This window comes from Vipera berus (genome assembly GCF_964194415.1).
Source record: "Vipera berus genome assembly, chromosome: 1".
Classification (NCBI taxonomy): domain Eukaryota; kingdom Metazoa; phylum Chordata; class Lepidosauria; order Squamata; family Viperidae; genus Vipera; species Vipera berus.
The window spans coordinates 86,491,896-86,505,863 of NC_138202.1; the positions used below are offsets into that span (position 1 = coordinate 86,491,896).

The 13,968-nt window shown below is 34.7% G+C and overlaps 1 protein-coding gene across 4 annotated transcripts in view; it reads right to left on the bottom strand.

Moving 5' to 3' along the window:
- PPFIA1 (PTPRF interacting protein alpha 1) overlaps window positions 1-13,557 on the bottom strand; it is a 61,712-nt gene extending 48,155 nt beyond the window's left edge. For all 4 annotated transcript variants that reach the window (XM_081315175.1, XM_081315174.1, XM_081315172.1 and 1 more), the window contains exons 1-2: window positions 13,330-13,557; window positions 10,330-10,593 (exon numbers count right to left, since the gene is read on the bottom strand). In XM_081315175.1, coding sequence (XP_081171301.1) covers window positions 10,330-10,593 — 264 coding nt within the window. In that variant the 5' untranslated portion in view covers window positions 13,330-13,557. The remainder of the gene's footprint in view (window positions 1-10,329; window positions 10,594-13,329) is intronic.
- Between the last annotated feature and the right edge of the window lie 411 nt (window positions 13,558-13,968).

Below are 13,968 nucleotides of genomic sequence, written 5' to 3' on the forward strand. Positions count from 1 at the left end.
CTACTTACAGAATGTGTGGGAAAGGCAGGAAAACCTGCTTTAATACAGTTTAGAATACAAATATAATGAAGTTCATTATTAAGTGTTTTATGCAATGATTAATAATTCTGAACAAACAAAACAGATTGCTCTGGACAGCAGTTATTTATTATGATGATTTTGCTTTTATCATGTTAATATCTTTAAAATACTTGACTATTTGACTAATGGGGAAAAAATAACCAACTGATCAACAGAAAGATACATGTATCTTTTTAACAGTCAGGGATAACTTTTAGAAATCCAATTACTGCCATTTTAAATTAGGGGAAAGCTTACAGCAAATAGTTCTTTTTTCCCTTTTTAAAACAGGGATTGGAGAATCAAACTTGTTATGGTACTGTATAACTTCATAACGAACCTATTGCCTTTATGGATTTTGTCCCCATCTGCAATAACGTGTAAAAGAAGTATATGGCAATAGCTTACATTTTAAGCAACTATAACTACTCAACTTTTTTTTCTAATGCAACCCTCCTATGTTTAATTTACCTAAAAAGAAAATTTAGCAGTATTTTATATGAAAATTGTCTTTGTGCATTTAAAGTTGGCAGTGGTAGTTTAATATTCTGTTATCCTTTTTTTATCTGCAGCATTTGAGGAGAGAGAGGAAAAGCATTTCTCTAAATCACCTCTTTTTTAATGCATAATGCAAAGGATAAAAAAATGTTTTAAAATAATTGAATAATCCAGTAATTCTAGTTCAACAAGTTTGTAACACGAGAAAAAGAACCTTTATTCAATAAATCTTAAAAGTATTAATTGCGTCTTACACCATTTTTATATTGTACACTTAGAAAATTAGAATTTTCAGTTTTTTCTAACAGCTCACATTAAAAGATAAATGATATTAAAAATTAATGAAAATATTACTGAACAATGATAACTATCAGAATCTTAAGCGTAAGAACTAATTTTTTATTTTGACAAATGGTATGCATACTGATGAACAATATTATATTGTCACTTTGAAACTGATTTTGCACAGATAAAAAGGTAGAAAGAAATTTTTGTGAGGTACCACTGTTTACGTTTTACTATTCTTACATATCCTAATTAAAATAAAGAACATAAAAGAATAAAAGCCTACAAGAGTTATTTCTTGAATAAAAAAGAATGGAATGCTATTTCAAATCTATTTCTAATTTGGCTTTTTAGCAGTAGCAGAATCAAGAAACATATTTCACAACAAAAGCAACTAAGCTTTTCTGCTTACTTGGGTCATCATATTGGAATGCAAGCAGACAGAACTGGTAGACTTAAGAGGCTTTAAGAATTTACTGAAGTGTAAATGTGGTGAGAAGAGCTTTCTGTTACTTACATCATCAGAACATGTTTAACTAGAAATAAAGAAAATTAAACATTTAAGTGTTTTATGCCATCAATACAAAATGAACGTTAATATTTTAAATGTTTAATTTTCTTTTCTTCTGTTTAGTAACTAAAATTCACAGCAAAATCCAGAATTTTAAATCCAGCAACCTGGAAAACAAATCAGTTGCTAAAAATGTTTATATTTTTAATTTTGTCTGTTTCTATTACACTCTGATTTCAGTATTATACATAATATATTGTAAAGCAGAACATTTAATTAGACAAAACTACTGCCTATTTTATGTTACCATGAAGGAATTTTGAGAATACAATTTTATTATTTCAACGTTTTTCCTTGCAAAATGCCTTCTACATTTCACAAACTAAATAACTATAATTCACCATGCAATTCCAACTACAACTTTTAATATCTTAATCAGTATTTGCATGTTTCTCATCGTGTATATTTTTTCCCAATGATCAATTAAATGTTGCAACATAAAGGCTACAATTTCAAATACTATATATCCAAATGCTAGTTTATTATTGCAAAATGTTTTAATATTAAAATATTAAGATATATCTACTAGTAGAACAATTGTATCTTCTTCCTTCTAACCATCTCCTGAAATGTGCTCTACACATCGGGGGGAATTCTCCAGACCAGTTACATAAGCCTGATTTGTGGTGACTACCATAAGACAATATTCTTGGCAACAATATAGAAGGAGCTTGCCATTGCTTCATTCCTGAATGTTTTCAGACGTCTTAGTCTAATATACACCCTTGTTATCCTTTGCTAGTTCTCTAGTCAAGAACCAAATAAGTTCAGGCCTGCTTAGCCTCTATAATTAGACAAGATCAGCAGGCACTGCCATTTGGTGAGGAAAGTAGAAGTATGTACAATCAAGATGAATGGGTGAGAAGAACCAAATAAATCCTGCTACATATGTAAAAGGATTCAAATTTTATATAAGTAGCATAGTGTCACCAAGTTTTGAACTTCAATTCCTATCAGCCCTAGCTAGCATGCAAATGAAGTGATTGTATAAATTACAAGTAGTCCTCATTTAGCAACCACACTTGGAACCAGCACCTCTATCATTAAGTGCAGTCGCCAGTAAGTGAGAAAACACATGACCACAACTATGTTTCCCTTTTCCCCACTTTCCCACCCTTTGGAAAATTAACTGAGGCACTGGGATAACAAACTTGAAAGTAAAAAAAACTAATTAATTTCACAGCTTCCAGTTTTGTTTGTCTCCTAATTACTCCCCCACTCTTTGGAATGCACCCTCCCCTGTTATAATTAGCAGGAAAGGAATTAATGCTTGTATTTACATTGGAGAGGAAGGGATTACAAGAGAGCAAGCCAGCAAACAGCTTGGTCTATTCCGCACTGTGTGCCCACTTATTTTCTTGTAATCCCGTCCCATCAGATCTCTCTGTTCTGCACAGGGGAAAAAAGGAAAAAACAAAAGATCAGGCAAAGAACATGTGTACTGACTGTAATGGCAATCAAGTGACTGAGGGATGCTGTGAAGGATGTAAATGAGGGCACTATTCATTATTTTTTTCAGTCCCATCAAAACTGAGTGGTTGCTGAATGAGGCAGTTGCTAAGCAAAAACTACCTGTATACTGAAAAGCATATGACTGACACTATATTACAATTAAACTATTGTGTACCCCAAATACATCAGAATACATCAAACTATATATCACAAATATATTGAAATAATGTCTTATTCTACAACTGCAACATTCCAGGAGGAAAAATAGGATTTATCGCTATGAAAATATATACCAGATTTGTGTTAATATATCAAATTTTCATTCATTTGAAGCAAAAAGTATTTTACCATGTGCCATGAGATTTAATAAACTGTATGTACTCCAAGAATTACACCACACAAAATCAATTTAAGACTGCATAATTCTACACTGATTAAAAAAATCAGTCAATCAATATAAAGGTCAGAAAAATCTGATGTAGCATTTTTTAAAACACAGGTTAGATTTGTACTAAATTCAAATTTTTAACAAGTTGGAGTTTTAAGTGTTACAAGTTATTTAGAAACTAATAAATTTTCTGCATATTTTACTGAATTTTAAATATTCAGTTCATAATTCTAAAAACATAAGGCTCTAATTTAAGAATTTCAGGACGGCATCAAAGTATTTATATATAATACTAGTTTCATTTCCAACTGTCAATTAAAATAACTTAAATTATTTAAAATTTAAACATCTGAGTATTCTACTCTGATTAGGTATTATGTTTATAAGTTCATGTGATTTTTTATTCAGCCATACTTATTATTTGGTTGAAATAAGTATGATTTGAGAGACTTACATTTTACCTTTTCTTCAAGAGCTCAAAGCCACTTACATGGGTTTTCCATTCTATTCCCAAACCAGCAGCCCTGTTTATTAAGTTTGGCTCAGAGTAAGTGACTGGCCCAGCATCACATCCTGGGTAGACTCAAACCTGAATCTCACCATTCTTAGTCTGGCTTCTCAACTAATCAAGAATCAGTCACATCTGTATTTCTGTTTTGAAAAATACCCTCTGGTTTTATTAGCAATATACAAAACATAATGAAAATGCAATCAATAAATATTAAAAATAAAAGGATGTGTGGATTAAGCTAATTGCTTAAACACAATGAGTTCCTACAGTGAGGGGGGGAAATTATTTGATCCTCTGCTGATTTTGTACGTTTGCCCACTGACAAAGAAATGATCAGTCTATAATTTTAATGGTAGGTTTAATAGTGAGAGACAGAATAACAACAAAAAAATCCTGAAATACGCTTTTCAAAAAAGTTATAAATTGGTTCGCATTTTAATGATCTCCTATCAATCAGCAAGATTTCTGGCCCCCAGGTGTCTTTTATACAGGTAATGAGTTAAGATTAGGAACACTCTCTTAAAGGCAGTGCTTCTAATCTCAGCTTGTTACCTGTATTAAAGACACCTGTCCACAGAAGCAATCAATCAATCAGATTCCAAACTCTCCACCGTGGCCAAGACCAAAGAGCTGTCCAAGGGTGTCAGAGACAAGATTGTAGACCTACACAAGCCTGGAATGGGCTACAAGATTATTGCCAAGCATCTTGGTTAGAAGGTAACAACAGTTAATTCGATTATTCACAAATGGAAGAAACACAAAATAACTGTCAATCTCCCTCAGTCTGTGGCTCCATGCAAGATCTCACCCCGTGGAGTTTCAATGATCATGAGAACGATGAGGAATCAGCCCAGAACTACAAGGGTGGATCTTGTCAATGATCTCAAGGCAGCAGCGACCATAGTTATCAAGAAAACAATTGGTAACACACTATGCCACGAAGTATCCTGCAGCGCCCGCAAGGTCCCCCTGCTCAAGAAAGCACATGTACAGGCCAGTCTCAAGTTTGCCAATGAACATCTGAATGATTCAGAGAACTGGGTGAAGGTGTTGTGGCCAGATGAGACCTAAATCGAGCTCTTTGGCATCAACTCAACTTGCCGTGTTTGGAGGAGAAGGATTGCTGCCTATGACCCCAAGAACACCATCTCAATCGTCAAACATGGAGTTGGAAACATGCTTTGGGGATGTTTTTCTGCTGAGGGGACAGGACAACTTCACCACATCAAAGGGATGATGGACAGGCCATGTACTGTCAAATCTTGAGTGAGAACCTCCTTCCCTCAGCCAGGGCATTGAAAATGGGTCATGGATGGTTATTCTAGCATGGCAATGACCCAAAACACACGGCCAAGGCAACAAAGCAGTGGCTCAAGAAGAAGCATATTAAGGTCCTGGAATGGCCTAGCCAGTCTCCAGACCTTAGTCCCATAGAACATATGTGGAGGGAGCTGAAGGTTTGAGCTGCCAAACATCAACCTCGAAACCTTAATGACTTGGAGAGGATCTGCAAAGAGGAGTGGGACAAAATCCCTCCTGAGATGTGTGCAAACCTGATGATGGCCAACTACAAGAAATGTCTGACTTCTGTGATTGCCAACAAGGGTTTTGCCAGCAAGTACTAAGTCATGTTTTGTGAAGAGGTCAAATACTTGTTTCGCTCATTAAAATGCAAATCAATTTATAACTTTTCTGAAATGCATTTTTCTGGATTTTTTTGTTGTTATTCTGTCTGTCATTGTTAAAATAAACCTACCGTTAAAATTATAGACTGATCACTTCTTTGTCAGTGGGCAAACGTACAAAATCAGCAGGGGATCAAATATTATTTTCCCTCACTGTACATCTAATAAAACAAGCCAAATAGATATCGTGAATATTCGATATTGATAGTAGGTAGATTTCTGCTCTGCTTAAGATTGCAGCAGTATCCTCCATGCCATTTCCAAGGCCATCTTTCCCAGTAAAGATACTCATTGTATCTTTTTTAACTCCAATATACAATGTAGGTTAACTGTGAATTTGGTTCATTAAGTTCTGATCTCAACTAGGTTTGTATAGGTTTGAAAAAACTACAATTTGGCAGATACATGCCACAGACTAAATCAAAACCTAGCAAGTCATATTATGGCTCAACATTTTAAGCTACCATGAATGACTTACAAATCATTTTTATGGCCAAATCTTAAATAATTCAATTTATTTGGATATGGATTAAACCATGAACAAATATATAGGTATATAGAGCAAATATACCACGGTATATTACTTCAAGCAGACTTAAACAATAAGAAATTACAGGCAAAAGCTATATGTAACAATATTGCTCTTGTTTAATTAAAAGTTAGTTATGTATTAGGTGTACACAAAAGATTTTTCTCAAATTCTCATCAGAAATCTGTTGCATCTGACTGACTAGCAAATGACTGAGCTGACTAGCAAATGTAAAAAGTATTCTGTCTTAAGGAGATTAGTTTTTTCTGAAAAACAAGTGATTTTTAAGGGGTCATATGCATCATGGCAGCCATTCTGAAAGAATCTATTGCCTCCTTTCAAATATTGTCTCTAAATACAAAAAGTTACCTATACCTTTAAAAAGCACCAGATCATCAACTCTAGGGTTTATATTTCTCATTCTCTTAAAGTTAATATTAAATTTCATAATAAAAATGTATTTAGTTACCAATATACTTCTCCATTATGCTTTTAGGCATTCAAAAGCTGTAGCTACCTTTTAAGCAAATGCTGCAAATTTAACCTAGATTATCAAATATGTCCCTTAAACAGTTTCTGACTACATTTAGTCAGTCAACTCCGCACTTTGCTTTGGTGTAGTAGCTATTTATCATGAAATATTCTTTTGACATAGCAGGATTAAATGCATTCTTTCTTCTAAATCTTCTAAGTCTAACTCCAAAATAAAATGACTCATTAAGCCTGTATTCTATTCTTCTCTTAATTTCAATTTTCACAAGACAATTTTTAACTAGATGTGTTTCAAATACAAATTAAATGCAATACATTGTCAAACCAAGATGCTTAATTAGGCCTGCTATTATTAAAAGTATTACTCTAAAAGTATGTGGCTCTGCAGCTTAAATTCTTTAAATATAAATATTAGCCAAATATATGAATTTACTTCAAAAACAGATTCAGTTTCAAAACAAAATTATATCTATCTTATTAGGCAAAAACTGTAAGGTTCAAGTCCTTCATTTCTATGATTATGACTGAGCAGTTTATTAATTTTTAGCACCTTCCCTAAATCTACCCTTTAAAGATATTTTACATGTTATTTCTCAGTGTTTATGAATGATGTATTTTCTTACAAATTTAAAAAAAAATCCAGAAAGAATGAAGGGTAAACAAATTCCTTCATTTTCCTATTAATTGCCATTAAAACAAAACAAAAAGGGATATAAACATGCTCTTTGGAAGGGGGTGGGTGGAACCCTTAAGCACAAGATAACCTAAATCTATTTATCTAATAAGATTTAATATTAATATTAATCTCAGAAGAAATACTTTTGTCTGCAAATTTCCTCCAAAATCACTAAGGAACACAAAGGTTATGTTTAGACGGGGGGGGGGAGAGGGGTGTTAAATGGACCACACCCAGAGTAAATATAAAACAGGCACCAATTTTCACTTTATTTTAAAAAAAATCTGGGATGACTTCTAGTGAGGATTCATAGTGAACTAGAAATTCCTGAAGGAGCAGGATCAGAACTGCATCAGAGATCAGCGGCTAGACTGCAAAGTCTCTTCAGGAAAAGCAGAGATCATGAAATCAACCACTTGTTCTCCAGACAGCTGTTTCTCATGAACAGACTGCAGAAACTGCGGTTTTTGTGGTCATCTTGTAAGTTGAGGGGCTGGGAGCCAACCATTTCAAACAGCTCACAGACATAATGCAGCCTATATGGATCTAAGATTTGCCAAGTCTCATTTCTTAATCACTGTTGGAAACTGCTTAACTGCTTTCAGGTATTAGGAACCGTTCCAGTGACAGGTTTTAGACCACTGGGTGAGTTTCCTTCAATCTTTAGCAAAAGTTTTAAATGCAAGTTTAAGGACCTCATTTTTTTCTTTTGGAATAAACAGAAAACAGATGATTAGAATGTTGATTTTGGAAAGTGACAAATGGATTAAGGTCTAGATATGATTCAAAATAAGATTTTGAAAATAATTTTAAGAGTTCTTACAAGAATGTGAGAAAATGATGTTTTGAATTCTTTTTTAAAAAAGAGAGGAAAGCATTTTGAAAGTTGATTACTAGAGAGAACTAGAAAAAACTAAAGATTACAATTAAAGAAGAAAAATACTTAAATGTCACTAATAGAATGGAGCAAAATACATTAACTGGACACATTTAAAGATACTTGTGAACAATGGACCCAGAACTTAATTTTAAACATGTCTGGCAATAGAGATAGACTATGTTTAAAAGATGTTATGGCTGAAGAACAAGTTTTACCAGAGAAGACATTCCTGATTTGAAAATGACTTTAAAAATGAGAGGCTACAAGATTGATATGGAAAAAGACGCTAAACCAGATATTCAAATAAAACCGGTTGGTGTCTTAATAATTAAAAGAGTATACAAATAACAAACCAAAAGAATGATCTGGATAATTTTCTTAAATTGGATTTACAAAAGAGACTTGTTAAAAACTTAAATGACTTTGTGACAAGGGCCAAAGAAAAAATGAAAAGAAATAGACAGTCTTATTAGAGATTAAAAATCAACACTGTAAAAAGAAAGTAATATAATTTTTTTCTTTAGTTAACTTAAGATGCCACCCACTGTGCTGCTGAAACAACTCTGGGCAGCTTACAAAATGATAAAAAGATAATTTAAAAACATTTAAATTAACAAGTTGATTTATTTGATCAAGGTTAAAACGCAGTTATCTCTGGACCCTTAATGGACTTAAGCAAGACTAAACAATTACGTTTTAAAGATTTATTTATAGACAAGAGATAAAATATGGGAAGAAGAAATAATCTATTGTATTTTAAAGAGAAAGTGATGATTTACTAAAATTGTTTATGCTTGTTATAATGAAGGGGGGAAATCATTTGTTTATATATTTTACTATATTCTTTTCTTCTTACTTTCCTGTACTTTCTATTTTTTAGTTTGTATTAGTTCTTGTCTTTTCTTATTGTAATATTTAATACAATTACCATAAAAACCATTTTAAAAAATGGAATCTTTACCACATATCACATAAGGGACTTCTAATCATTTACAGTTTATCTAATTTAGTGAAGCAGAGAAAAAAATGAGTTACAATTTATTACAATTTCCAGTAATTGTTAACAGGAAGCATAGAGCTTTGGATTTCCTAAATGATATTCAAATATGTATGCATGTATAAATAGATATACATATATACATACAAATATATACCAGGTATGCATACAGAAATATGCTCATCTGAACAACTTTATAATTTATTTATTTGTTCAATTCCTATGGCCAGCTATCTTAGTCAATGACTCTGAGTAGCTTACAATATAATACTTCATATATATGTTATCCAGTGGAATCAAGCTATGGCTATTACGAATCTATATAAAGGATCCTATTCATACGATCTTTGATTTTCCTATCTTTTAATATGTGAAGATCGTCTTCCACAATATATTTATGATCACAACCAAAATATTGGGGAAGTGTTATATTGCTGAAAAAATATGTTGTGCTGCTGCTATTACTATGGAGGAAACATGAAATTTTCACTCAGATGTAAAGTTCTATAGATGCCATTGGACAAGTCATTCTTAAAGAAAGCTCAGACTTTTCCTTAAAAAATACTGTATGTTTTTAATCAGCCAGACTAACAAAACAATATACCGGTATTGAAGCTATTTATATGAAATTTCAGAGACAAAAGCTGGCTAAGTCACAATATGCTGCATAATTTCATTTTTCAGATCCACAACCATAAGTTAAAGTTGAAACTTAATGTCTTTCCTGATAAAGGGACAGATTATGATGACAAAACATTACTTGGAGTCAGAACAGCAGGATGCTAGACCTGCTAATCATGTAAATACCTTTTATTTTTCCTCTAACCAGAATTGTCATTCTACTCTAGTTCTTAAAAAGCTACAGTTCTTTTCAAACATTGGTTTAATGTTAGGTTCATTAGATCATTAGATATCTTTATTACATCTTCTTACATGGCAAGTACATTTTTATCTTCACTACAGTATTGTCCAAGAAATGTTTCACTTTAATAACTCTTACGAATTAGTTGCTCACAACTTCAGAATTAAAAAAAATCTAGAATTTTTAAATTAAATGGGTAATGACAATAAAGCAACCTTTCAAACTCTTGTCACTCATATTAAATATTTTGTTTCATCATTCCTAGAACTAAGAACTAATCTCTAGAACAGTGCTTTATTTTACTAAGTTAATTGTTGAAAAAAACACAATCTCCTTGGAGGTTTATTATTTCTTGCCAATAACCCATTAGGGAAATGAATCTAAGCTTAAAATATTGATTTTAACATTTTTAAATTTAAAAATGTTTTCATTTAAATAAATACCTGAGGAAGTGCAGTATTAAGTTGTCGTTGTAGAGAATCCCTCTCATGACCAACTTCATGTAGTTTACCCTGGGTCAATGCAAGTGTCTCTTGAGTTTCTCGCAGTGTGTCCAAGAGGCGATCACGCTCTTCCAACATGGATACCATTAATTGCTCAAAATGGGAATCAGCATCCGACTGTAGGGGAGAACCTGAACCACGGTTTCCACTTCCCCCAGAGGGAATCTCTGCCTCGCTGATGGTCGGCATCACTTCACACATCATCTTGAAATTAATGTAAAGATTAGTTATGAAACCATAAAAAGACCAAGTTAAGTAGCAAAACTAAGATGCTACAGTGTTATCTAGCTACAAGCATCCAATTATATTTATCTGAATTTGTCACACTTTCTTTACAATTTTACAGTATCGGGCATCTGTGCGCAACATATAACTTGATAAAACTTACCAATAATTGCCCGTCCGAAAGTTCACTTGACATGAATAATTGTTTAAAATTCTAATTTACCTTACTAGGTACTAAAGAAAAGTATAGGGGTAGACCTTTATCTGATTCCAGCATATGGTAAAGGGAAAGTAGAAACATCCTAATTTACATAAATAATTGCTAGTACAGAAAATACATCAGTTGCACTGATAATTCCAAATAGATTAATTTGAAATAAATGCATTCAGCAAAAGACATAACAGGATTAAAGCAAACTTATTTGCTCATGTGACTATTAATTAACTATCATAGCCTACAGCACGGGTGTCAAAATTGCCGCGTCACGTGATGTGTCATGACATATCACAACTTTTTTTCCGATTGCCTAAGCTGGGGTGGGCATGGCAATTTGACATCCCTGCCTACTAGAACCAAATGGGATATCGAGAAGACACTTATAACTACTTTAATTTTTAAATTTTTACAATCTACTTCCATTTTCCCCTTCACGGATTACTGCCTTGTCGTGGCGAAGGGACTTACGTAATTCAATGAAGCTATGAGCTATGCAGTGCAGGGCCACCTAAGATGGAAAGGTCATAGCAGAGAGTTCTGACAAAACGTGATCCACTGGAGAAGGAAATGGCAACCCACTGCTTTTCTTTGCCATGAAAACCCTATGAACAGTACCAAAAGGCAAAAAGGTATGACGCTGGAAGATGAACCGCTCAGGTCGGAAGGCGTCCAATATGCTACTGGGGAAGAGCAAAGGGCTAGTACTAGTAGCGCCAGAAAGAATGAAGTGACTGGGCCAAAGCCAAAAGGACGCTCAGCTGTGGATGTGTCTGGTGGTGAAAGGAAAGTCCGATGCTGTAAAGATTTTTTCTCCATAGGAACCTGGAATGTAAGATCCATGAATCAAGGCAAACTGGACGTGGTCAAACAAGAGATGACAAGACTGAACATCGACATCTTAGGTATCAGCGAACTAAAATGGACAGGAATGGGTGAATTTAATTCAGATGACCATCAGGTATACTACTGCAGGCAACAATTTCTCAGAAAAAATGGAGTAGCCTTCATAGTCAATAAAAGAGTAGGAAAAGCAATACTGGGATATAATCCAATTGGTTCAAAATTGGGAAAGGAGTCTGACAAGGCTGTATACTGTCGCCCTGTCTGTTTAACTTATATGCAGAGCACATCAAGAGAAAGGCAGGGCTAGATGAATCAAAAGTTGGAATTAAGATTGCCGGGAGAAATATCAACAACCTAAGATATGCAGATGATACCACTCTAATGGCAGAAAGTGAAGAGGAACTAAAGAGCCTCTTATTCCGGGTGAAGGAGAGTGCAAAGGTTGGTTTGAAACTTAACATTAAGAAAACCAAGATCATGGCATCCGGCCCTCTCAATTCCTGGCAAATAGATGGGAAGAAATCGAGGTAGCAACAGATTTTATTTTCCTGGGCTCCAAGATCACCGCAGACAGGGACTGCAGTCAAGAAATTAAAAGATGCTTGCTCCTGGGGAGGAAAGCCATGGCAAATCTAGACAGCACACTAAAAAGCAGAGACATCACCCTGCCAACAAAAGTGTGTATACTCAAGGCTATGGTCTTCCCAGTTGCAATGTATGGCTGTGAAAGTTGGACCATAAGAAAGGCTGAGCACCAAAGAATTGAGGCGTTTGAACTATGGTACTGGAGAAGACTCCTGCGAGTCCCTTGGACTGCAAGGCTATCAAACTGGTCAGTCCTAGAGGAGATCGACCCTGACTGCTCTTTAGAAGGCCAGATCCTGAAATTGAAACTAAAATACTTTGGCCACCTAATGAGAAGGAAGGACTCACTGGAGAAGAGCCTAATGCTGAGAAAGATTGAGGGCAAGAGAAGAAGGGGACGACAGAGAATGAGGTGACTGGATGGAGTCACTGAAGTAGTAGGCATGAGCCTAAATGGACTCCAGAAGACAGTAGAGGACAGGAAGGCCTGGAGGAACGTTGCAACTTCACAACTAACAACAACTTCCATTTCTCTAAACTTGGGAGGGGGAGATGCTCACACAATTTCTTTTTAAACAAATACATTGATACAGAAACAGTAAAGGTACCTTTTTCCAATCGGATGCTATTAAGAAAAAACTTCTTAGGAAATACTATATTTAAAAAGTTCAAAAGAACTTTCAGAGCTTGAATTAAGATGTGTAGGGATTTAAACTCTTTGGTTCAGCATTAGAAAAAGCTTCAATAAGTTTCTTGAAGTGAGTCATAAAAAGGGAAACAGTTCCTCTTTATTAAAGGCCACCAAATTCGTTTCAAACTTTTTTACCCTTTACAAGTTTGTAACGATTGAGCTAAACATAAACAATTTTCTCCATTCCAATTTGAATTCTAGTATTTTAAGAGCTACATAATCAAATGAGAACGTGTTTAATCATTTTAAATTAAACCACGTAAACAGCACTGAACTAACATGTTCAGAATGGACTCTTTGGTTATTTTATTCTAGTAATCCATCACACCTCGTGATCATAAAAAGTGTTTATTGTGCAAGCTTCAATCGATCCACTTACCTTGTTTGATAAAAGAGATTTGTCAGAGACCAATTTTTCCCAACGATATCAGCTTTTTTCAGCAAGTTTGCATAATGATTTCCAAAAGCATTTGAAATAGTAGAGCAGCCATCCACCCCGACTACAATGTTCATTCATTAAATAATCCGCACCTTGGATAGTCACACAAGGCAATAAGTAATCTTCCTAACAAAAGCTAAGCCAAGAGGAGGATCAATTAATCTAGTTGTCCGCAGTAAGCAAACGGTTAAAACAACGTTGTTACGGAACTAAGCTCCCTTATTCAAAGGCCGGTCCACAAGTCTTTTTCGAAGGCGAGAGGTTATGTGCAAAAAGACCGAATGCTTTCTCAGCGTCTTTGGGCCGGCAAATTATGCATCATGTAGAAATCTTCCTTTAGGTCACGACGGCGTTACTTCGACCACAAAAAAGAAGACAGCGGCTGAGGCTACCGCGGTTCCCCCGGAGGCACAAGCAGACACTCCTCTCTTCCGCCTCTCAGTTTCCGTGTCTTCCCCGGGCATTTATACTTCCTCTCTTCCAAAGACCAGCCGTGGGATGGGGCTGCCACCCATTATCCCTCCGCTCTTCCACGGGGAGGCAGGAGCTCTCCGCACCGCCACCTTCGCCAGGCAGGAG